The sequence below is a fragment of the Molossus molossus genome, unplaced genomic scaffold, assembly GCF_014108415.1.
Source record: "Molossus molossus isolate mMolMol1 unplaced genomic scaffold, mMolMol1.p scaffold_m16_p_26, whole genome shotgun sequence".
NCBI lineage: Eukaryota > Metazoa > Chordata > Mammalia > Chiroptera > Molossidae > Molossus > Molossus molossus.
This window is the reverse complement of record NW_023425362.1, coordinates 1,524,425-1,546,664: the sequence shown is the minus strand read 5'-3', so window position 1 is coordinate 1,546,664 and position 22,240 is coordinate 1,524,425. Positions and strand designations below refer to the sequence as shown.

Below are 22,240 nucleotides of genomic sequence, written 5' to 3'. Positions count from 1 at the left end.
CGGGGGCGGTGAGGGCAGCTGCGTTCTGGAGGCTTCGGTGAGAACCCTCACTCGGCTGCCAGTCCTACGTCACAGTGCGGTGGGTGGGCAGCCAGGGGCGCGGGGTGCGGGGCTGGACTGCAGAGCAGGGACCCAGAGGCTCCCCAGGTGGGATGAGGGGGGAGGGGCCGCCCTGAGCAGTGCCCGGGTCAGCCTCTGGGCACAGATGTCTTCTGTCCTTCATCCCAAGGTCGGCCTCAAGCCCCGCCTTGTTCTGCCTGACACGCCCCGTGAAGCACAGCGGGGGCAGGGTCCCGGTGGGGCCCACCACCCGGTGTGTCCAGAACCCGGCGTCACAGGCCGCAGACCCTGGTCCTCCGTGAGCTGTGAGGGGAGCCCGGCCGCTGCCTGCTGCCCCTGGAGCTCTGCAGGCCCACGGTGCTCCCTGGGGTCCTGGGTGAGCTGCGAGGTCAGCCGTGTGGAGGGGTGTCCAGAGGGTAAGGGATGCGTTGGGGCTCTCCTGACCTCCGGTGAGGCAGGTTCAGGGGGCATCTCTTCACCCGGGGCCTGTGGGGCCTGAACAAGGGTTCCAGCCCAGAGGCCAGCGCTGACCAGGCCCGGAGGCCACAGAGATGTCCCCGGGGGCCGGGCTTGGGGTCTGGCGGCTCTAGGTCTCAGGACACGTAGCCGGCCCTGTGGCCCCCACCAGCCTCCGCCCTGCTCCTGCCTCAGGTGGTAGCAGCGGGCACACTCGTCTCACGGCCAGCACCCTAGAACACCGAGAACCCCCAGGACCGCCAGCCCCCCAGCACCGTCAGCACCCCAGCACCGCCAGCACCCCCAGTACTGCCAGCACCCCCAGCCCCTCAGAACCGCCAGCACCCCAGCACCGCCAGTACCCCCAGCACTGCCAGCACCCCCAGCCCCTCAGAACCACCAGCACCCCAGCACCGCCAGCACCCCCAGCACTACCAGCACCCCCAGCACCCCCAGCACCCCCAGCACTACCAGCACCCCCAGCACTGCCAGCACCCCAGCACCGCCAGCACCCCCAGCACCGCCAGCACCCCCAGCACCCCAGCACTACCAGTACCCCCAGCACCCTCAGCACTACCAGCACCGCCAGCACCCCCGGCACCTCAGCACCCCCAGCACCCCCACCACCCCAGGGCTGCATGGGCTGCGATCTGACCACGACCCCTGGCGTGACCTTCCCCTCCAGGGCCACTGGTCCCGGGCAGGGCTGGGCCTGCAGTTCCCTGACCCCCCCTCACAGGGGCAGGGCAGGGCTGGTCCCAGGGCTGGTGGCCGGGCCCCGAGGCCTGACCTGCGTGGCTGGGGAGGGGCCCTTCTGTGGATCCCGATTTCACTTCATTTCTGTATCTGGCTTCACGCTGCTGTGCAGAGACCCTCGGCCGTCCCCACCGTCCCCTGGCTCCCGGAGGCCTGGACGTGGGGTCAGCCCCACGGCTGAACTCAGACCCAGGCAGAGATTTGAAGTGAGGGTTTAATAGCAAACTCAATTTCAGTGGAACTCAAATACTGAGACTCTAATCCTCCGTGTGATCTTAAAGCCTTTTCTCTGTTCTTTAATCCGCGCGCTAAACGTCCCCGTGGCCGGGGCTGAACCTGAGCAGTGGTCACTTACTTGGAGCGCAGAGCCGAGGGAGGGTGCGGACAGCTGACAGGCTGATGTCCCCCCCCCGTGGCCCAGAGGCTGCTGTGACGACAGAGGCCCCGGGTCTGCTGTGGATGAGGCCTCCTGCTAGAGTTGGGGAGCCGGCTCCCCACTGCCCCCGGGCTGGAGCCGGAGGGGCCCTGAGCCTGCAGGCTGGGGACCGCCCTCGGGTGGGATCAGGCTGGAGCCGTGGCCGAGCCTGAGCTGACACCGTCTTCCACTGGCGTCAGGAAAGGAAGGTGCTGTGCCCGGGTCAGGACACCCCAGTGTCAGATGGCACAGATCACTCGTCAGGGAGCGGGCCACCTTGGGACCCTTGGCCAGCTGGGGGGGTGTGGGTGAGGGGAACCTCCTTGCACCCTGCGTGTAGGGTCACAATTCTGAGCAGACCAGACGACCCCCGCCTGCCACGTGTCTTCGCTCGGACCTGCCTGGACCCCCGCCCGAGGACACGGAGGCCGAGCTCACGTAACACCTCTGCTGGGCGAGGCCGGGTGCCCGTGGGTCTGTGGAAGGAGAGAACTGCACGTGGAGGTGTGGGGGGTGGGCACACACATGTCCCCAGAGGGCCTGGGGGTGGGCTCCCAGGTCCCTGGCCCGAGAGGTCTCCAGCCAAACTGGCTGGTGAGTTGTACCCTTGGTAAGAACAACAGTGACCGTAATCTCGTAACCTGCTCCGTCTCGGTGCTTTGCCTGTGTGGCCAGTGTGGCCAGGGCCCTGGCACAGCTTCTGTCCGGTGCTCCTTCAGGTGGATGACCAGAGGTCTGTGCGAGGTGAGGAGGGGCTCAGCCTCCACCACCCGCAGGCTGAGTGGCGCGCAGAGCGCCCTCCGGCCCGTGCACCCTGCGGGTCCCGTCCCGTACCGTCGGCGATTTCTCTAAGTGTTTTCCTCCGAATTCTTCAGTTCATGTGCTCGGGGTCCGAGCACTCTGACAATGAGCTGAGCACAGAGCTGGGGCGGGAACCGGGAGGGGGCCTGCGGGGAGATGGACTGAGCGGTGAGCCCGCGGCCGTCAGCACCACGGACAGTGCTCGTGTCCCCTGTGGCCCAGGACGCACCACCATTGCCTGGTCGGGATCACGCCCCCAGGCTGCCGGGCTCTGTGTGGTCCCCTCTCACTGTGATGCCCTGGGATGGGCTCCTGCGGTGAGCCGTGCCTCAGGCTGACTTGTGAAAACGCCTCCCTTAGATTTTGCCATTAGGGTGGTGGGTGGGTGGTGACTCAGGTCAGTCAGCACTGGTTCCCCCTCCTGGCCCCCAGGACGGAGCCCCTGGGCGTCCTCACCCCCCCAGGACGGAGCCCCTGGGCATCCTCAGCCCCCCCAGGACCGAGCCCCTGGGCGTCCTCAGCCCCCCCCAGGACCGAGCCCCTGGGCGTCCTCAGCCCCCAGGACGGAGCCCCTGGGCGTCCTCAGCCCCCCCAGGACGGAGCCCCTGGGCGTCCTCACCCCCCCAGGACGGAGCCCCTGGGCGTCCTCACCCCCCCAGGACCGAGCCCCTGGGCGTCCTCAGCCCCCAGGACGGAGCCCCTGGGCGTCCTCACCCCCCCAGGACCGAGCCCCTGGGCGTCCTCAGCTCTGGGGCGAGATGTCGAGGATTCGGTGTTTCTGACACTGACGTCTGAGGATCCTCCAGGAGCCCTCAGTGGAATCTGCATCCTCGAAACCGCAAGATGCTCCCCCAGACACCCTGCAAGGCCCAGGGCAGGGGCCTGGGGGCAGGTGCCCCGCTGCAGGAGCTGGGTGGGGGGCTCAGCAGCCCCGAGCGGGTTCTGGCCTGCGCTCCGGGTCACCAGGCCCTGCGGGGAGCTGCGCGTCGTCCCTCTGGCTCTGGGTTGGGGTCAGAATGCCGCTGGCCCCTCGGAGGGCGTGGGGGGCTGAGGTGTGAGGAGCGGGGGCTTTACCACGACCTGGAGATCTGACTGCGGGCGGGCGGGTGTCTGCCCCAAGCCGGGCGGCTCTGAGTTGGGAGTGGCCTGCGTGTTCCACTCCGTGTCCCCGCCCCCCCGCCCCCGATCTCAGACACGGGTGGAATAAAATGTCATGGGTCCCTCAGGTGGGCGGGGCTTGGGGCTCTAGGGCGCGTGTGGACGGACGGACAGGGAGAGCCGGGTCCTGGAGGGAGAGCTCGCTGTGTCCTCGGTGAAGTCCGAAGCAGACGGCCGCGCCCTGAGCACTGGTCAGCAGCGGGCCGGGGCCCCAGGGGGGCTCCCAGAACGGAGCAGCAGGAGGAGGCCCCGCCGTCTCTCCTTGACTGGAGCGTCCACACGGCTTGGGGTGACCTCCTCTGCAGTACCTGAGCTCACCCTCGGCCCGGTCACCGGCCCCACGTGTCTGAGGTCTGAGGCGCTGCCTCTGCCCAGCCCCGGGGCTCAGGTTTCTCTGTGCCTCTATTCCGGGCCCGTCTGCTGCCACCCTATCCCACCCTCGCCCTTTGCGGAGTCCTGGGCCCGCCACCCGACCTTCCGGAGACCGCGGTGGCCGGCGTGTCCTCTGGTGCGGGGCCTGCGTCCAAGGGCAGCGTGGTGGAGCCGGGGACCGAGGAAGCCGTTTGTCTGGTCGCTGGCCCAGGGATCAGGACGACACCCCCAGCCCAGGCCGCACTGGGGGGCGGTCACTGCAGAGAGGGGAGGCGTGGAGGCAGCCTGGGGCGAGGACCGGGAGGGGGCCGCGCAGCCGTGGGGGACGGAGGGGCTGGTGTGGGCCTCAGTGCCGTCCTGGGTCCTGTCTGCCCCCGGTGGGCTCAGTGGGACACGCCGTCTCCTGGGCACAGACAGACAGCCGTGGGGCACACGCCTCGGACAGGACGGACGAGTGGGCTGGTCTGGGTGGACGTCCCGAATTCTCAGAGGGACCCTTCTCCTTTTACCTGTCAAATGGGGTTCCCCCACCATGTGCATCCGGGCCCCAGCCCCCACCGTCAACGTGGCCTTATTAGGAAACAGGGTATTTACTGCTGTGCTCAAGTTGAAATGACGTCATGAAGGTGGACTTGGTCCTGTGTGACCCGTGACCTTGTGAGAAGGGGCGGGACAGAGGCCAGGTGACGGAAGCGCCCAGACCCGAGGCTGCCGAGGTCCCTGCTACTGATCCGGTGTGGGGGTCCCTACGGAAGCATTGGGGGCGCCTGGGTCCTGTCGTGTCACCCCAGGACCACTGACCATGGGGTGCGCCCACAGCTGTGGTCCCCGGGGAGGATGAGGTGGGGCGCCTGGCTGAGGGGCATCCTGGACATAGAGACTCCTCCGTGCCAGCCGCCCGTACAGACGGTGTCCGGCTCAGGAGGTGGCTGTGCCCGGGCAGATGGTCTTCACCCTGGTGCCGAAACTCTGGTCCGTTAGTGCCCTGGGCGGGGGTCACAGGGCTGGCAGTGTGCTTAGTTACTTAGCAACCAGGGCATGGGGGGCCCCGGCAGACCTGAGCAGGTCCCCAAGAGATGGGCCTGTGCCGGCCGCTGACGTCAGCCAGAGGTGCCGTGGTCAGGGTGGGCGGCCGCGGGGACCAGGAATAGCCCAGCAGCCCCGGCAGAGCCTAAAATAGCAGCAGGATGGGGCCCACACCGCTGCCCGCCTGCCAGTCAGTGGGGGCAGAGCCACCTCTCACCTGTGCCCGGACCCGCTCAGACCAGTTACCACCGCGACCACGCCGCTGGGGCTCCGACTGCTGCCCCTGGCTCGTGCCCTCGCTGCCCCGGGAACACGTCCCCTCGCTGCCCGGGAACACGTCCCCTCGCTGCCCCGGGCTCGTGCCCTCGCTGCCCCGGGAACACGTCCCCTCGCTGCCCGGGAACACGTCCCCTCGCTGCCCCGGGCTCGTGCCCTCGCTGCCCCGGGAACACGTCCCCTCGCTGCCCCGGGAACACGTCTCCTCGCTGCCCGGGAACACGTCCCCTCGCTGCCCCGGGCTCGTCCCCTCGCTGCCCCGGGAACACGTCCCCTCGCTGCCCCGGGAACACGTCCCCTCGCTGCCCCGGGAACACGTCCCCTCGCTGCCCCGGGCTCACCCCTCTGCCGCGATGTTTATCTGTTTACGTGTCTCCGCGTCCGCGTTTGCCTGCTCTCAGCACGGCGTGTGATTCCGTGTGCAATCACTGGTGTGAGGGAGAGCCTGCAGCTTGGTAGCTCCGGGGCGTCAGCAGCAGGACGAGGGCGGGGTCCCAGCTGTCGGGAGCAGGTGCCTGAGGCCAGGCTGCCCAGCCTGCTCCCTGCCCCCACACAGCTCCTGAGCCTGGGCCGGTGGGCGGAGCCACTGCCCCCAGACGCGCCCCCAGGACCAAGGGCAGCCCCGGGCTGACTGAGGACCTGGGGTGATGCAAGGACGAGAAGTCGGGGGCAGTCCTGTGCAGTGAGCGCCTGAGGACTGGGGGGCTGCCTGGAGGAGGAGGCCTGAGCTGATGCAGTTGGGTGGACACGGAAGGCACCAGGGCCGAGGAAGGGCTTTGGCCAGCGCCAGGGCGGCGGCTTCTGTGTCCCGCCTCCTCTGTCACCTCCCTGTTCTGTGCCGAGCACACCTGCCTGGGGCGGCCCATCCTGTGTCCCCACATGATGGGGGGGTGCGGACGCCGTGTCCAGGCATCTGCAGGAGGTTATCCCTCCAGCTGGGAGGTGGCCCCTGGCACAGTGGATACATCTTGTTGGCCGAGGAGCAGGAGAGCCAGGCAGCGAGTGAGCGACCTCTCGTGGGTGTCGTGGTCGTGTGAAGGCGGGGCTGTGTGGCCAGGGCCTGGGGCCACTGGGCTGGGCTCACAGCAGGGATGGACTGGGGCCTGGCCAGCCCAGCTAGGGGAGGAGCCTCCAAGGGGGAGGAGCCTCTGGCTTCCAGGGGGAGGAGCCTCCACAGGGGGAGGAGTCTCTGGCTTCTATGGGGAGGAGCCTCCAAGGGGGAGGAGCCTCCAAGGGGGAGGAGCCTCTGGCTTCCATGGGGGAGGAGCCTCCAAGGGGGAGGAGCCTCTGGCTTCCATGGGGGAGGAGCCTCCACAGGGGGAGGAGCCTCTGGCTTCCATGGGGGAGGAGCCTCCAAGGGGGAGGAGCCTCCACAGGAGGAGAAACCTCCAAGGAGGAGGAGCCTCTGGCCTTCATGGGGGTGGAGCTTCTGGCTTCCACAGGGGAGGAGCCTCTGGCTTCCATGGGGGAGGAGCTTCCACAGGGGGAGGAGCCTCCCCAGGGGCGTGGCCAAGGTTCTCACCCACCACTGTCTGTCCAGTGTGGCACTGACTTCCTCAGTGTTAATGTTCGGTGCTTGTTAATGGGGCCACACTGCGTGTTCTGGGGAGACTGACATCCTGGGGGATGCAGGACTGCCCTCTGCTGGGATACTGGCCCCCCAGCCTCAGAGACAGCGCTTTCTGGGGGCCATGGGACCCCTGGAGTGAGGAAGCCAGGTGACCTCACCGAGCCGTCCCCTTCACCTGGGTCCTCTGCACATGGCCCAGAGCCAGACCAAGGCCACAGACTGGCTGCCCTTCTCCCTCCCTCCCTGGGTGGCCAGAACTGGGGGCAGGGCGTGACGGGCATGTCCAGCGGCCTGTGCGTCTGTGCGTGTCGACCCAGGACATGTACACTGTGTGAGCATCTCCGTGTGCACTGTGTGCATATGCGTGTGCATCTGCACGGGTCACATGTACACTGTGCGGGCCTGCGTGTGTCGCTGAGTGTTCCTCTCGGTCTTGTGTGTTCACACCTGTAAGAACCCATGTGGTTGTGTGCAGTGTGCATGTTTACAGCTGCGCGGTCATGTGTGGGCACTGCCTGGGAGAGGGAGGTGACGGCTGGGTCCCCACCGCTCTCGGCCCCCGCGGGCCTGTGCTGGCCTCGTCCGCCCTCCCGGGTGGACACAGAGACCCAGGGCCCGCTCGGACTCACCCCGCGTTGAGCAGTCCGGGGCCCCGACAGCCTCCCGACAGCCGATGGGGCCTCCTCCGGGGCTCGGCCCTTCATTTCCGGCGTGAGAGACCAGACCACACTCCATTTCCTGTCTGCCCAGGCGCGGCCGTGAACACCAGGCCGCGTGGAAGTGAGGTCGCTGGCCCGAGCCGGCTGCGGGCTTCGCGGGGCGTGTTCCCGACGCGTCATCTGAATGCCGAGGAGCCCGGCCTCCGTGGGCCCCCGCAGGGCGGCACTGGGTGGGCGTCCAGCCTCGGGGCCAGGACGGCCGGTGGCTTGTCCCCAGGGCTGGCCGCTCAGCCCACATCTCCACCTCTCTTGCAGGTCAGCTGGCCGCCGGCACCTGTGAGATTGTGACCCTGGACCGGGACAGCAGCCAGCCCCGGAGGACGATCGCCCGGCAGACGGCTCGCTGTGCGTGCAGAAAGGGGCAGATCGCGGGCACCACGAGAGCCCGGCCCGCCTGCGTGGACGGTAAGAGCCCAGGGGCCGGAAGGCCGCGGAGGCTGCGGGGGGCGTGCACCTGATGAAGCCGCATCCCCCAGACCATCTCTGGGTCCGGCCTCAGGCTGGGCAGTGTCCCTGTGGGCGGCGGCGGTTTGTGCGTCTGGGCGTGGCGTCTGGGATGCCGCGTCAGAGAGCCGGGGACCCCAGCCAGCCCTGGGGTGTCCTGGCCCGAAGGCTGCAGCATCTCGGAGCTGCTGTGGGCAGAGGGGTCGGAGGCCATGCTCTCTGCAGGGCAGCCACGTGGTGCTCGTGTGACTGCATCACCCACGGTCTGGCGCCGGCTGCCAGCCAGACGCCGGGCTCCTCCCCGCGGCACCGTCCCTCCTGGGCTCTGAGGACGAGGCCTGGAGCCTGAGGAGGCGGGAGTGGCCTCCTGCTCGGGGAGGAGCTCGCTGGTGGTGAGACGCACACCTGGACACCCTGCCGAGCTGACGCTCACGGTGCCTCAGGAGCAAGTGTGGAACCTGAGTCGCAGACGGTCTTCCGAGGCGGAAGGGAGGCCCCTGCAGCCCTCCGGCCACTGCCGAGGGTCCGGCCACTGCGGCGGAGGCTGCGGCGCTCATTGGCACCCTGCTTCCTTGGGTGCTGAGCGCAGGGCTGGGTGCACACCCCCTGGAAAAGCACGGGGCACCGTGGGAAGGGAGGGTGCTGTCCGCATGGCCGCGGTGTGTTGGTCACCTGGGTGGGGTGAGAAAGGCCCCCCAGGAAGAGACCAGCAGAGCCTCAAGACTGTTGGATCAGGGACTCCTGCCGATGTCACCGGTGAGCAGGGACTGTCCAGGGACAGGTTGGGCCGTGCGTTGGCCTGGGGCCCATGGCCGGAGCTCTGACCCCTGGGCCTCCAGCAGGAAGGGGAGCAGTGGGGGAGGGGCCAGGCCCCTTGGCTGCCTCCACCTCAGTCGGGGCGCCCTGGACACTCTGGGGCTGAGTGGCTGCCCAGGTCCAGCCCGGCGGGGCCACGCGCACAGAGCCGGGGTGACCAGTAGTCTGGGGGACAGTGGGACTCTCGGAGGACCCCGCAGGCCCCACCTTTGCTTCCTCAGGGTCCCCGCGGCCGGGTGCCAGGGCCTTGTGCTGCCTGCCGGCCCTGAAGGGCTCTCTGGGGACAACGTGATGATTCATATCTGTCCCCTCCAGATGTGCTCTCCTCCTGATGCTGCTTCTGAAACCGGTGCAGCCCACAGAGCTGGGCATGCTGCCGGGCACCTCCCTGCCACCCCTACCAATCGGCATCCCCCCAAAGGTGCGCCATTCAGCAGTGCACAGCGCTCTGCCCCGGGCCGCTCTCGGACCCGGAGCCCCGCTCTGCCCCCGAATTCCTGGGTCCATTCGGGCCCCGGGGCGGCCATCTCCGTGCCCAGTGGACTGAATTAATTCTCGCCACATCCCGCTAGCGTCCCCGGCCGCTGTAATTGCGACGGGCCCACGTGTGAGGGGAGCGTGGCGTCGCCGGGGTGATGGGTTCTTCCCAGGACCCGGAGAGGGAGCCAGCCGCCTCTCCTTCCCCGTCCTCATTAGCCACGAGCGCCCGCGGGGAGAGCGGGGGTCACCGCGGATTACTAATTGAATCTGCGTCTGCTCCCCTGAAACCGGGGCCTCGCCCCTCTCCCGGGAGCCCGCGGCGCCCCGGGAGCCGGGTCCCAGAGACCCAAATTAAAACCTGGCCATTGTCAGGGGAGGCCAAACAAATTAGTTCGCTTGCAATTTTTGCACAGTAGGCATTTTCCAGACTGCCACCTAATTTAATTCCTGCTTTTTTATTTTCTTGCTCTGTGTGCATAATAAGTTTTTGTACGTGCGGGCTGAGGCTGCTGAAGAGGAAACGGGTCGGATCGGGCTGGCCGGGGTCTAATGAGGGCCGGGTGCGCGATGGGTGCCGCCGGGTGCTGACTCCGCCGGGCTCGGTCAATCCGTGAGCCGGAAGACAGCGCGTTGCTGCTTCTGCGCACTGGTGTGTTCATGGGGTAGTCAGCTCACTGCTTATTCATTCGCTAACTCGCTTGTTCATCAATTCAAATAAGGAGCCAGCTTATGGGTGCAGGGAAGGTGTGAGGAGGCCTGGCTCTTGAAATACCCAACATCTGGAGTGGACACTGCTGTGGGGCTGGGGCTGTGGGACCCCAGAACTCAGCCGTCTCTTCCTGCCCAGGACCTTGGCAAAACTGCATTCTGGAAGGAGCATCCCAGTAGGGTATTGAGGGATGAAGAGGAGCTCACCAGGAAGGCTCCCCTTCTTCAAAGGAGGGGCTGGCGGTGGGAGGGGTCTGCTGTGTCCCTGGGCAGCAGCATGGCATTGTTCCAAGTGGGAAACCTGTCAGGAGAGAGGATCTAAAACAAATCTTTCATCTCTGCAAGTCTTCGCGTCCTGATGCAAATGCACGAGCAGGCCCGGGCTGCCCGGGTCACAGACGCCACAGTTAACAGCACCGGCCAGCTGCTGGGTGAAGCCCTGGGCTCCCTCTTCCCGTCAGCAGAAACGTCGACCCCATGCCTCCGCGGGGTCGCGGTGCGGACTCAGCCCTGCCCCCGCCGTGACCCTGCCTGCAGCAGGAGGCCACCATGCCAGCTGGCCCTCTGCTGAGGCGGCGTCTCTCTACAAGTGGGTTCTTCTCCCGTCAGCTGAGTTCTCGTAAAACTCCTTTGAAGGAAATCAGGGTGTAAGAAGCAGCGTGGTGCTCAGTGGCGGGGTCCCGCAGTCGGCTGGGGAGCGGCCCTCCCAGCTGGGGTGGAAGGTGAGGCCGAGACCTCCGCCCAGGGCTGGACAGGTGTCCCTGGGAGCCCTCGGGGAGGACAGGCCAGTGTTCGGGCTCCACCCCAACCTGCGGAAGAGGAGGGTGAACCGGGCTGGCCCAGGGACTGGAGGGGCTTTGGGAAGTCGGGGTCCCTCTGTGCGTGGCCAGCTGGGCTCTTCGAAGGCCCTGCTGGGAACCCCTGGCCGAAGGGGTCAACTGAATTCCTGAGCAGGGTCCGCCCACACCACGTGCCTGCACATGAGGGTCCGCGTCCTCACAGGACTCTCCTTTCCCGGAGCCTGAGTGGAGACAGGTCCCAGGTGGGGTGGAAGCCATGACCGGGCCCCACACATGCCCACAGCGGGTGTCGGTGAGCCGAGCTCGGGTCTCCGTCCACGGTCGCAGTAACAGCGGGACACCCCCGTGCTCTGGACATGACGTCCGGGGCACCAGGCCCTTCGACGCTGGCCGTGCTGCCGCCAACGGAGGGGGTGGCTTTTCCTCACTGCGCTCCCCACAGGAGATGTGGCTGGGGGAGAAGTGTTTGGGGGCCACCGTTCGGGGTGTGGTTGGGGTCCCCTGTCAGGGAGGCAGTCGAGGTCCAGGAGAGGGTCCAGGATGGAGCCCCTAGCAGCCTGCTCACTCAGAAGGGGACACGAGAAAGCGAGTCCGGAGTCCCCCCTCGCGGGTGTGACCAGCGGGCCTTCAGCAGGGGTCAGGGGAGTTCCATGCGGAAAGAACAGCCCGCCAGCCAACGGGACAACCCGACGTCCACACGCGAAGCAGCGGCGTTGGGGCCCGAGCTCACACCACGTGCGGAGATTCACTCAACGCGGATCAAAGGCCTGCATGTTCGTGGCGCAAACTACCGGACTGTGGGAAGGAAATGGGCACCTTTTCAGGACCTCGAATTTGGCAAATTCTTCGATATGACGCCGGGAGCGATCACAGGACCCAGGTCAACAGGACTTCATCAGAACCGAGGCCTTTCTGCTGCGGGCGTGGCACCGGCCAGGGAGGGGCCCCCACAGGAGGAGGACTGTACCCGCAGTCCTCGCGTCTGGACAGGGCCTTGTATTTCGAGTCCACAAAGAACCCCTACGACCCAATAACGAGAATGTAAGTGACATAGTTAAACATTGGACAGAGGATCTGAAAACGGACGTTTCTCCGAAGGAGACACGCGTGTGAACAGCCGGCGGGCGCGTGGAAAATGCCTGATGTCCTGGGGGGAAGGCGGTTCCCTGCAGGTGAGACCCCTGCAGGTGGAGACCAGACCTCACAGGACACCGGGCGTGGCGAGGATGCGGAGACATAGGGAGGCCGCACTACAGAAAGTCCCGACCCCCGGAGGAGGTGAGGGAGCAGCTGAGCAAGCCCGGCCTGCGCTCCCCGACCCTCCCCCCTGCGCCTGGCCACAGTGGGGGGGCTTGGACGGAGGGACCATGGGTCTTGCTCTGGTCCTTTCTCGTGTGGGCGGACCTCCCAGGACCTCTGAGCACAGGGTCCCTCGAAGCTCGTTCTTGCTCAGCAAGTTGCCAGGAGCAGAGGGGCAGACAGAGGACTGCGGTGGACCGGCCCCGCCTCTGGTGGAGATGCGGGCGGGCAGGCGGTGTCACGCTTCTGTGGGAAAAGCTTTTGGTGTGGCTGGCCCTCCGGACCCGCTGGTCCCTCCCGTGGTGTGGCTGGTCCCTCCCTGCGGTGTGGCTGGCCCTCCGGACCCGCTGGTCCCTCCCGCGGTGTGGCTGGCCCTCCGGACCCGTTGGTCCCTCCCGCGGTGTGGCTGGCCCTCCGGACCCACTGGTCCCTCCCTGCGGTGTGGCTGGTCCCTCCCTGCGGTGTGGCTGGCCCTCCGGACCCGCTGGTCCCTCCCGCGGTGTGGCTGGCCCTCCGGACCCGCTGGTCCCTCCCTGCGGTGTGGCTGGCCCTCCGGACCCGCTGGTCCCTCCCGCGGTGTGGCTGGTCCCTCCCTGCGGTGTGGCTGGCCCTCCGGACCCGCTGGTCCCTCCCGCGGTGTGGCTGGCCCTCCGGACCCGCTGGTCCCTCCCGCGGTGTGGCTGGCCCTCCGGACCCGCTGGTCTCTCCCTGCGGTGTGGCTGGCCCTCCGGACCTGCTGGTCCCTCCCTGCGGTGTGGCTGGTCCCTCCGGACCTGCTGGTCCCTCCTGCGGTGTGGCTGGCCCTCCGGACCTGCTGGTCCCTCCTGCGGTGTGGCTGGCTCTCCGGACCCGCTGGTCCCTCTCGCGGTGTGGCTGGTCCCTCCCTGCGGTGTGGCTGGCCCTTCGGACCCGCTGGTCCCTCCCGCGGTGTGGCTGGCTCTCCGGACCCGCTGGTCCCTCTCGCGGTGTGGCTGGTCCCTCCCTGCGGTGTGGCTGGCCCTTCGGACCCGCTGGTCCCTCCCGCGGTGTGGCTGGCTCTCCGGACCCGCTGGTCCCTCTCGCGGTGTGGCTGGTCCCTCCCTGCGGTGTGGCTGGTCCCTCCCGCGGTGTGGCTGGTCCCTCTCGCGGTGTGGCTGGTCCCTCCCGCGGTGTGGCTGGCCCTCCGGACCCGCTGGTCCCTCCCGCACCGTGGCTGCAGCCGGCTCGCGTCACTGGCGAGACTTGTGGTTAAACTTCCGGGAGTGTAGCGAGCTGGTTGCTAAGCACGGTCGCCGTGCACACGGAGTTGTGTGAACCTCCCTGTGAACAAATAACATTCAGAACAAATGCCTGGCCCAGGCCGGTCTGTTTGTGTGGCTCAGCCTTTGGAGCGTCGGCCCGCGGACAGAGGGTCTCGGCTTCGATTCCCGGTCAAGGCATGTACCTGGGTCGCAGGTTCGATCCCCAGCCCCGGTGGGGGTCGTGCGGGAGGCAACCAATCGATGTGTCTCACTCACATCGACGTTTCTCTCTCTCTCTTCCATTCTCTGTAAAACTCAATGGAAAAATATCCTTGGGTGCAGATTAAAAATAAAATAAAAAGGAGTGAGGAGGGGCTGAGACACCAGGACGAGAAGAGCCAGCTACACCCAGGTCAGGGGGGAGGAAGGACAGTCGCGTTTAGGAAGGAAATACTGAGATGGAGCGGCGGAGACCCCTGGAAACCAGCGCGCCCCACAGCCTGCTCTCTGAAAGGGAACAGAACGCGCAGATGTTGGGCTAGACTGACGGGCGGGGAGGAGAGGTCAATCCCCTGCCCTGGGAGCGAGACCCCCCGTGTTCCCGCCGCGCTGTGCGCCCCGAAGGGAGAAGGAACCGCGTGCCCCCGGGTGCCAGCCGGTGGGGGCCTCAGAGGAACCGCGTGCGCCCCCAGGAACGCGCAGACCCACGGGGGAGGAGACGGGGCGCCCGAGCGCCGAGTCAGGGTGACGCCTTAGCAACGCCCTCGCTTCCCAGCGAGAAGAGCCCGGCACCGGCTTTGCTGGTGAATTGGCGGAAGGTGGAGAAGCATTCACACCAGCGCTCCTCGAATTCTTCCACAAACAACCCCAAAAACATAAAAAGAGAGGAAGAGGACATGGGTCCGACACACGCCGTGAGTCCGGCACCGTCCCGATACCACGCGTCCTCAACACCTTCCTGCACACCAGCTGCGGCCGCAGTGACCGGATCGATCGTCACGACCGAGGGGGTTTGTCTCAGGGATACGCGGTTGGACCCGCTTGGGGAAACCCATAAACACGACAGCGTTAACAGAATGAAGCAGGAATCCGCGTTGTCATCTGGGACTTGCAGCATGAGCGTTTCAGAGTCCAACACTCTTTCCAGATAAAATCCCTCGGAAACTCGGGAGGAAGACCTCAGCGGGACACAGGGCTGCAGGGGACACTGGCAGGCCGCCTCGGCCTCGGCGGGGAGACCACGCTTGCACCCTGAGATCTGGAGCCAGCCGAGGACCCCGGGCTCCGCACCGCTACTCTGTCGTCCTGGAGGTCGGAGCAGAGCCCTGGGCGGGAGAAATACGCAAAAGCCCCCAACTGGAGAGGAAGATAGACCCCACCGCCCAGCGGGCAGGACCGTCCACGGACAGCGTCCGAAGGAACCCACGCGCACAGGGCTCTGGAGGAGTCTGCAAGGTCGTGGGCACAGGATCGATATACAAAACCAATTGCGTTCCTCTGCGCTGCTAGCGATGATCCTCAGGAAGCAACTCCCCTTACAATGGCCTCAGAAAGAATAAAACACTCGGAATAAATTGAAAATTGAACAGAAGAAGCCGCAGACTCGTGCACGTAACACCACCAAAAGGAGCTGGGCTGTTAGCAGGCGGGCCCGTCCCCCCTGGGCCAGCTCCACCCCTGCCCCCCTCCCCAGCCAGCCAGGGCCCCAGGACGGGGCAGCCGGGCTCCTCGCTCGCGTCTTCAGGGCACAGCCCACTGCCAGGGCTATGACAGGGGCCGGGACCATCTGCCCTCCCGTCCTTGCGACTTCACGCGGACGAGCCCGTGAGACCCTGCGGGGACCCCGCGGCGCTGGGACCCGAGGGCTGCCCCCCGGGTTCCTGGTAATCATTTAAAGTGTCCAGTATGCACGGCACTAATGACGTCGCCTCCCTCGCCGTATTCACGTTAATCAGCTTTCGAGAATAATCAGATTGTACGAGAAGAAGTACGTTTGAAACCTCTTTGAGGAAATCCTCTCCAGGAACCTGGGAGCTGAGGCGCCCAGCATGGGGTGGGGACCCGCGGCGCAGTCTGATTGCAGCCATTAGCAGGGACGCTCGTGACCTTGTTCCGGGAGGTGCCGGGGTCCGTGCTGATCACCAGGCAGGTCTGCGGGCCACCCCCTCTCCCAGGGACGTTGCCGACTCTCCCCACTGAACACCCAGGGCGCCCCAGCTCTGCCCAGGAGGGTGGAGCCCCCGGTCCTACGTTGCAGGTTGTGCGGTGGTCTCTGGGGGCCCCTAGGAAGGAATTCAGAGGCTCAGGTCCCAGCCCTGCCTCTCTGGGTGGGGTCCCGATGCAAACGCTTTGAACAGCCCCAGAGTGAAGCCCCTGCCGGACGACACAGAGCCTTGTAAGCAGGGACCCCCACACATACGGGTGCACGGGCGCTGGGACTGCAGGGTCCTTACGGAGGGCGTACATGACTCATTCATTTTATTTCCAACAGCCGGCAGGGAAGCAGCATCACCATTTAAGTTGGGGAGCCTGGGTCACATGAAGGGGGGCTTGCCCCATGCATAGGGCTGAGGGCGGAGGCACCCACCAGGGTCCCAGTGCCACAGAAGTTGCTGGCCCCACCCCAACCCCACTTTCAGCTCAGAGCTGCTCTGGGAGGGGGCGCAGAGCTGGGCCAGGGCACCGCCCCCACCAGCCATCACACTCCCCCCGTCTCCTGGGGCAGCAGCTGCTGACTGACCTGTGTGGAACAGCCACGGGGTGCAGCTGGGGGCACCCCCGCCCTTGGTGAGGGGCTCGGCTGGCACCGGGCCTGGGGCCCCCAGACCGGCGGAGCACCCAGCAGCGTCTGCACCCCCAAAGCAGGCCGCTCTTTGATGTTCTTCGCAATTTCGAGCGAGTAGACAGCGTGGCGCAGAGACATCAAAGCCACGGACACCTGGACGGACGTGTTATTCTGATCCCGGTACTTTGATCACGGATGCGGGGAGCGGGGAGCGTGCCGGCCCCCCCTCCGGGCTGTGGGTGAGGACCGGGCACCGGGACACGGCCTCCTTCCCGTCCCTCTGCCAGCACCGCCCGCGGGGGTCTCCCTGCAGGAGGCTGAGGCCGCGGAGGAGGTGGGAGCAGCTCCGTCCATGTTCGGGGATGGGCTCCGCCTGCGGGGACTGATTCCCACGTGCGGGGAGCCCAGCCGGTGTCTGGCGTCTTTCTAGGGAGATCTCTCTGCTGCTCTCCGGACAGTGCGTTCCAGGCAGCGAGAGGTCAGGCAGGTGACGGAGCAGCCGTGACCGGGACCAGCGATGAGGAGGCGAGGTGGGGGGGTCTCTCCCCAGAGGCCCGAGCCACCTGCGCTGGGGCCTGCGCGGCAGGGGCAGGGTTCTGTGCCCACGTGACGAGGCCTGGAGCGGGCCTCCCCTCCCTGGGCAGCTGTGCGGCCCCCTGTGGACAGGGGCCTGGCGGGGCGGTGGGTGACTCTGGGGGTGAGGGGGAGGCCTCAGGGCAGCAGCGGGGGGTGAATAAAGGTTCCCTGTAATGAGTCACTCAGAGGGCCTGGTGGGATCGGACGCCGGAGCCCGTGGAGGAGGGTCCCCTGACAGGTGGCAGGGAAGGGTGGCCGAGCCCCGCCAAGCCTGAGGAGTCAGGAGGAGCCGCGGGGGCACCTGGGGCCCCTTCGGGAGTCAGGGCGACTGGGCGCGGGTGGTTTTCAGGCTGAGCGAGGACCTCGGCGTGAGCCTGAGCTGTTCTCAGCTCGGCGTCTGCCCTTTGCCGGTTCTAAGTGTCTCTGGCTCAGGGTCCTGCCAGCTGGTGGAACAGTTGACGTGTCATCGGGAGGGTGAGATACTCGCGTTCTACGTCCACGGACTCCCAAACAGGTGCCGCTCCTGGAGGGGGCGCCCAGGCCACTGTCGTGGGCGGAGGGCCCCCTGGTGAAGTAACCTGTGGCCTTACAGGTGCTGTGCCTGCCCAAGTGACCTGGACTGGTCCCCTGCCCCTGCCCTGGGCTCCTCTCCTGAGCACCCGGGTCCTTCCAGTGCTGACCTGTGGCCGCAGATGGGCTGGAACCGTGCAAAGCGCAGAACCCGGCTCCAGGGCTCAGCCTTCCCCTCAGGGACTCCGGCTCCACCGCCTCCTGGTGGCCCGTAGCCGGAATTGCAGGACACTCTTTTAGACACTGGGTCTCCTTGGAAAGGTGAGCGGGTGCTGAGACCTGAGCGACGGAGGAAGTGTCTCAGCCCCACAGCTCAACACACACAGTCGTGTCCCGGGAAATGCGCCTTTCAGTACCCGGCCACTGCCGGGGACCCAGTGAATCTGTCAGTACAGTTTACACAGGTCCACAGGAACACCCCTGCAGACGTGTTCAGAAAAGATGACCCGACCCTGCAGAGGACTTAGAAATGCAGAATAAACTGGGTTCTATTTTTACCTCATTAGTTGACATAGAACACAGCTACAGGCACACGCACAGACTGTAAGGGCCCGCCTCCCAGCTTCCGGCCGGGCCCCGGCAGGTTCTAGGGCCCCGGCAGGTTCTAGGATCCCGGCAGGTTCTAGGGCCCCGGCAGGTTCTAGGATCCCGGCAGGTTCTAGGGCCCCGGCAGGTTCTAGGATCCCGGCAGGTTCTAGGATCCCGGCAGGTTCTAGGGCCCCGGCAGGTTCTAGGATCCCGGCAGGTTCTAGGGCCCCGGCGGGTTCTAGGGCCCCGGCGGGTTCTAGGATCCCGGCAGGTTCCAGGGCCCCGGCAGGTTCCAGGGCCCCGGCGGGTTCCAGGGCCCCGGCGGGTTCCAGGGCCCCGGCGGGTTCTAGGGCCCCGGCGGGTTCTAGGGCCCCGGCGGGTTCTAGGGCCCCGGCGGGTTCCAGGGCCCCGGCAGGTTCCAGGGCCCCGGCAGGTTCTAGGGCCCCGGCTTCTTTCCCGGTGGATTGGCCTGTTCCCGGACTGTGTAGAGATGGAAGCAGACCGTGGAGAGACTTGGCATTTTTCGCTTGTCCGGGAGGTCGTCCGTATTGCACGCTGTGGTACTGTGGCATCTTTATTGCACTGCGGAGTTGACCGGATGACTGTACCGCAGCTCTGTCCTGCAGGAGGGGGGCGTTCCGCTGGTTTTGAACTCTTAGTCGTCGTGAGTGCGGCAGCCGTGAATGCACGTGTGTGCGTGTCTAGGTAGACGTGTCACGCGTCTGTCACGGGCGTACACCTGGAGGGGCTGCGGGGAGTTGGCTGCAGCAGTCACCGCCGGAGCCTTCCCGAAGGGGCCGTTCCTCCGAACCTGCCACCGCGGGGTTAGCGCTTTCTCTTTGCTCCGTCTCGGCCAACGCTTGCTACTGTCAGACTCTTTGTTTTTCTTAATCCTCACCCAGGGATTTGTTTTGATCAGTTTTAGAGAGAAAGAGAGATTGACGTGAGAGAGAACGTCAATGGGTTGGTTGCCTCCCACACGCACCCTGACTGGTGATCGAACCCAAAATTCGGGCATGTGCCCCGACTGGGAGTCGAGTCCGAGACCCTTCTCTGCACAAGATGACGCTCCAACCAGCTGAGTCACGGCGGCCAAGGCCATTGTCAGATGTTTTGATGCAGCCGCCTGCCGGGGTGCAGTGCTGGCCCCTGGGTGGCGCTGAGTGTGGCCTCAGGCTCTCAGGCCGCCGGAGCCCCTCTTCCGTGTGTCTGTTCAAGTCGTCCGCCCCTGTACTGGGGTGTTTTTGGCTGGTCTGCAGGAGCTCTGGTGCAGTGCCTCTGACCCCGTGCCGGTCCCTTTGCGCCCCCCTTAACCCCTCCCGCCCGGGCCTTTTCCTGAGCTACGGGTGTGACGGGAAGAGCAGGTGCTTCGCTTCAGCAGGTTGACCTCATGAACCCCTTCTTTCTGTGTTCTGTGTTCACCCGAGGTCGTGGGGGCGTTCCCCGTTGAACACGCTGCGCCGCTGTAGGCCCCGGGTCCCCTTGGATCGTGTCTCCTGTGACCTGAGGTCTTCTCTCCCCACACGGGTCTCTGAGCCGTCCAGCGTCGCCGGGGAAAGTTCTGGCCTGGTTGACTCATCGCGACGTTGTGTGAAGTTCTAGAACACGTTTCTGAGGGGGGGGAGGGGCTCCTCCTGGATCCCGTCCCGAGCAGCTGGGCTTAGGTCACTCAGATTCCGGTGTGCACTGTACCCCTCCCCGGACGCCGCAGAACCCGCAATCCCTCCTCCCTGCTTCCTTCCCACCTTCAGGGGGTCTCAGGGTGGAATTCACAGTCAGGAGGTAGTGATGCCCCATCCCTCCCGTCCCCCTGGCTCCACAGGCCAGGGTGCTGGCCACCTTGAGGGGTCTCTGGCCGAGTCTCCAGTGGCCCAGGGCAGGGAGTGGATGCGGGGGGAGGTGGTGGTTTGGGGAGCCCACCCTGTGACAGCCAAAGCCTCCTGCCCTCCACCCACCTTCCACTTCGGCCTCTGCGCAGGAGTGAGCACAGCTCGGGTTCTGAACCCCGATTTCTCGGACCCCAAGGCCGCCGCCTCCTGCCTGAGCCGGTTCCGTTAGTGGGACGTGGACGACATGACCTCTGGTCCCCACACCGGGCCACCTGCCCTGAGCCCGCGCGAATCGCAGAGACACGGAGCCGGCGTTCGGGGGCGAGATGCCCTCTGGGGGCCCTGGGCCGGCGGTGGTCCCGGGCAGGTGCCCGCTCGCTGCCCACATCCTATAATTGGCCGTCGATCGCTCTGTGTGCCCTTCGGGTCCATCATGGTCCTTAAGGGTGGTGTTTATGTACAATAAACGGTATTTGTTACGATTCCGTGTTGGAGGGTGTTTTTCCTCTGACAAGGTGGTTGGACTTGTGTCCGGAGAGCATTTCGCGGGCCCTTTAATGAAAGGCCTTGTCGGGAGAAGGCTCTGAGGCCCGCCCCCCAGAAGATGCTGGGGGCCATGTCTGGTGGGCACCCGGTAGCTGTGCCCGTGTTGGCTCCGGTCAGCCGCTCTGTGGCTAAGCCATGGCTGGTCGTCAGATCGGGCCAGGAGAGCGCTGGCCGAGGTCGGCCCTGCGCCCCAGCTGACTTCTTGGATGGGGCTCCCTGAGAATGGAGGGCACCTGTGGGGGGCAGCCGGGGTGCTAGGCAGAGGCCAGCCTGAGGGTGTGACACGGGGCGCACATGGCCACGGTCGGAGCCGTCGGTGACGACCCCGCGAATCTGCCCCGTCCTCTGGACGCGGGAGACTCCGGGTCCGGGCACGCGTCAGGGCCCTGATGGCAGGAAGCACCTCGGGTCGGCGGGGGCGGTTTCACAGGACGCAGCATGATGGCCAGCGGCGACTCCGCTTGGACTTCACGGGCCTCTGGCGACTACGTCCTGGCCATAAATACGGCTAGGACACTGCTTCCTGGCTGGGACGGTCGGCACTAACTCACCTGCTTGAGTGAAAACCTTGAACCCCCTTGAGTCACACGGTCATTGCTCGTTACCCGTAAATCAGGGGCCGGGGGATTCTCTGTCTGGGGACACCGTCCGCCCAGGGGGACTGGGACGAGCCACTCAGACACTCCTTAAATCACCCCTTCCACATTCTCGAAGCCAAGAGTCCCGGAGAGCCCGGCCCTCCGTGGGAGCAGTCGTCCGAGTGGCCACCTGCTGGGCTGCCCCAGGAGCAGGAGGGACGGAGACAACCCCCAACGTCGCAGGAGCGCCCTGGGGCTGAGTCCTGCCCGCCCTCCAGCCTGCACTGTAGGGCACCCACTGTCCCGCGGGGATCCCCACAGCTGGTGGGTTTTCGGAGAGATCGCCTTTCTCCCCCAGCCCGGGGCGTGTCCGACCCCTGTGGGTGGCACTCGGAAGCACAGAAAGGTGCAGCTGGGTGGGCGACCTGTGCCTGGGGTGACCTCCACTCCTAGGGGGCGTCGGCCGGCGACCGGCCTTCTCCGTCTGCCGCCGAGCCAGGAGCAGCGAGGCCCAGCTGCGTGTTCCGGGACCGCCGTCCGGGCTGAGCATTTCTGTGGGGAGCCTGCCGCGTGGCAGTGACCCTGTGACAGGTGGTCAGAGCCTCACCGGCCGCCCTGGAGCCCGAGACCCACACCGAGCCCCGAACAGCTCTCTGCTGCGCACCCCAGGAGTGTGATCCCTCGTAGAGCCTGGGGCCCAGCTCTGCAGGAAAAGACAGCACAGGCCTCTTTCCTGAGGATATTTTTCCATTTGTCTTCAGACGGAGTGGGAGGGAGGGAGAGAGAGAGACATCGATGGGTTGCCTCCTGCACGACCCTGACCAGGGTCAGCGACCTAACTGCAGCCGAGGCACGTGCCCTTGACCAGAATCAAACCCGCGACTCTTTGGTCTGTGGGCCGACGCTCTGACCGCTGAGCCAGACCGGCCAGCGCGACTGTGTGTCTCTGAAGCACCCCCTTCACTTCCCTGAGCCTCAGCGTTCTCATCCGTAAAGTGGGCGCAGCACCTGTTCCGAGCACCAGAGGTACCGTCAGTGAGTGGCAGGTATCACCGGGCCTTCACCGCCCTCAGCTGACCGGACGCCCTCCCGCCCACGCCCCTCCGCCGGGCCGGGCTGCCGACGTTCCTTATTCGTCGCTGGTGTTCGGCTCCTGGTCACTGGGTTCCCCCCTCGGGACACTGGGAGAGGAGGCTTGTGGGAATTTGTTCCACTTTCTACACTGGAGTGTGGACACCACTCTGACACTCACCTGTAGGAGCAGCACTACACGTGGAGCATCTGCAGCCATTGGATACAAAGGACAATGTCCTGTGAAGGGCAGAGTAGAAATACGTTTTTCATGCCCCAAGGAAACTGCTGTTCGCTTGTTGGAAGGTGTCAGTGTCCCTTGAACGACCCAGAAGGCGACAGCAAGACGTGGGAGATGGCAGAGACGCTGACCCTTGGACA

At 66.1% G+C, this 22,240-nt stretch overlaps 1 protein-coding gene across 2 annotated transcripts in view; it reads left to right on the top strand.

The window, feature by feature from the left end:
• The window catches only part of TAFA5 (TAFA chemokine like family member 5), a 143,827-nt gene that overhangs the window by 83,572 nt on the left and 38,015 nt on the right, over nucleotides 1-22,240 (top strand). For both annotated transcript variants that reach the window (XM_036278232.1, XM_036278233.1), the window contains exon 2: nucleotides 7,865-8,014. In XM_036278232.1, the coding sequence (XP_036134125.1) occupies nucleotides 7,865-8,014 (150 nt within the window). The remainder of the gene's footprint in view (nucleotides 1-7,864; nucleotides 8,015-22,240) is intronic.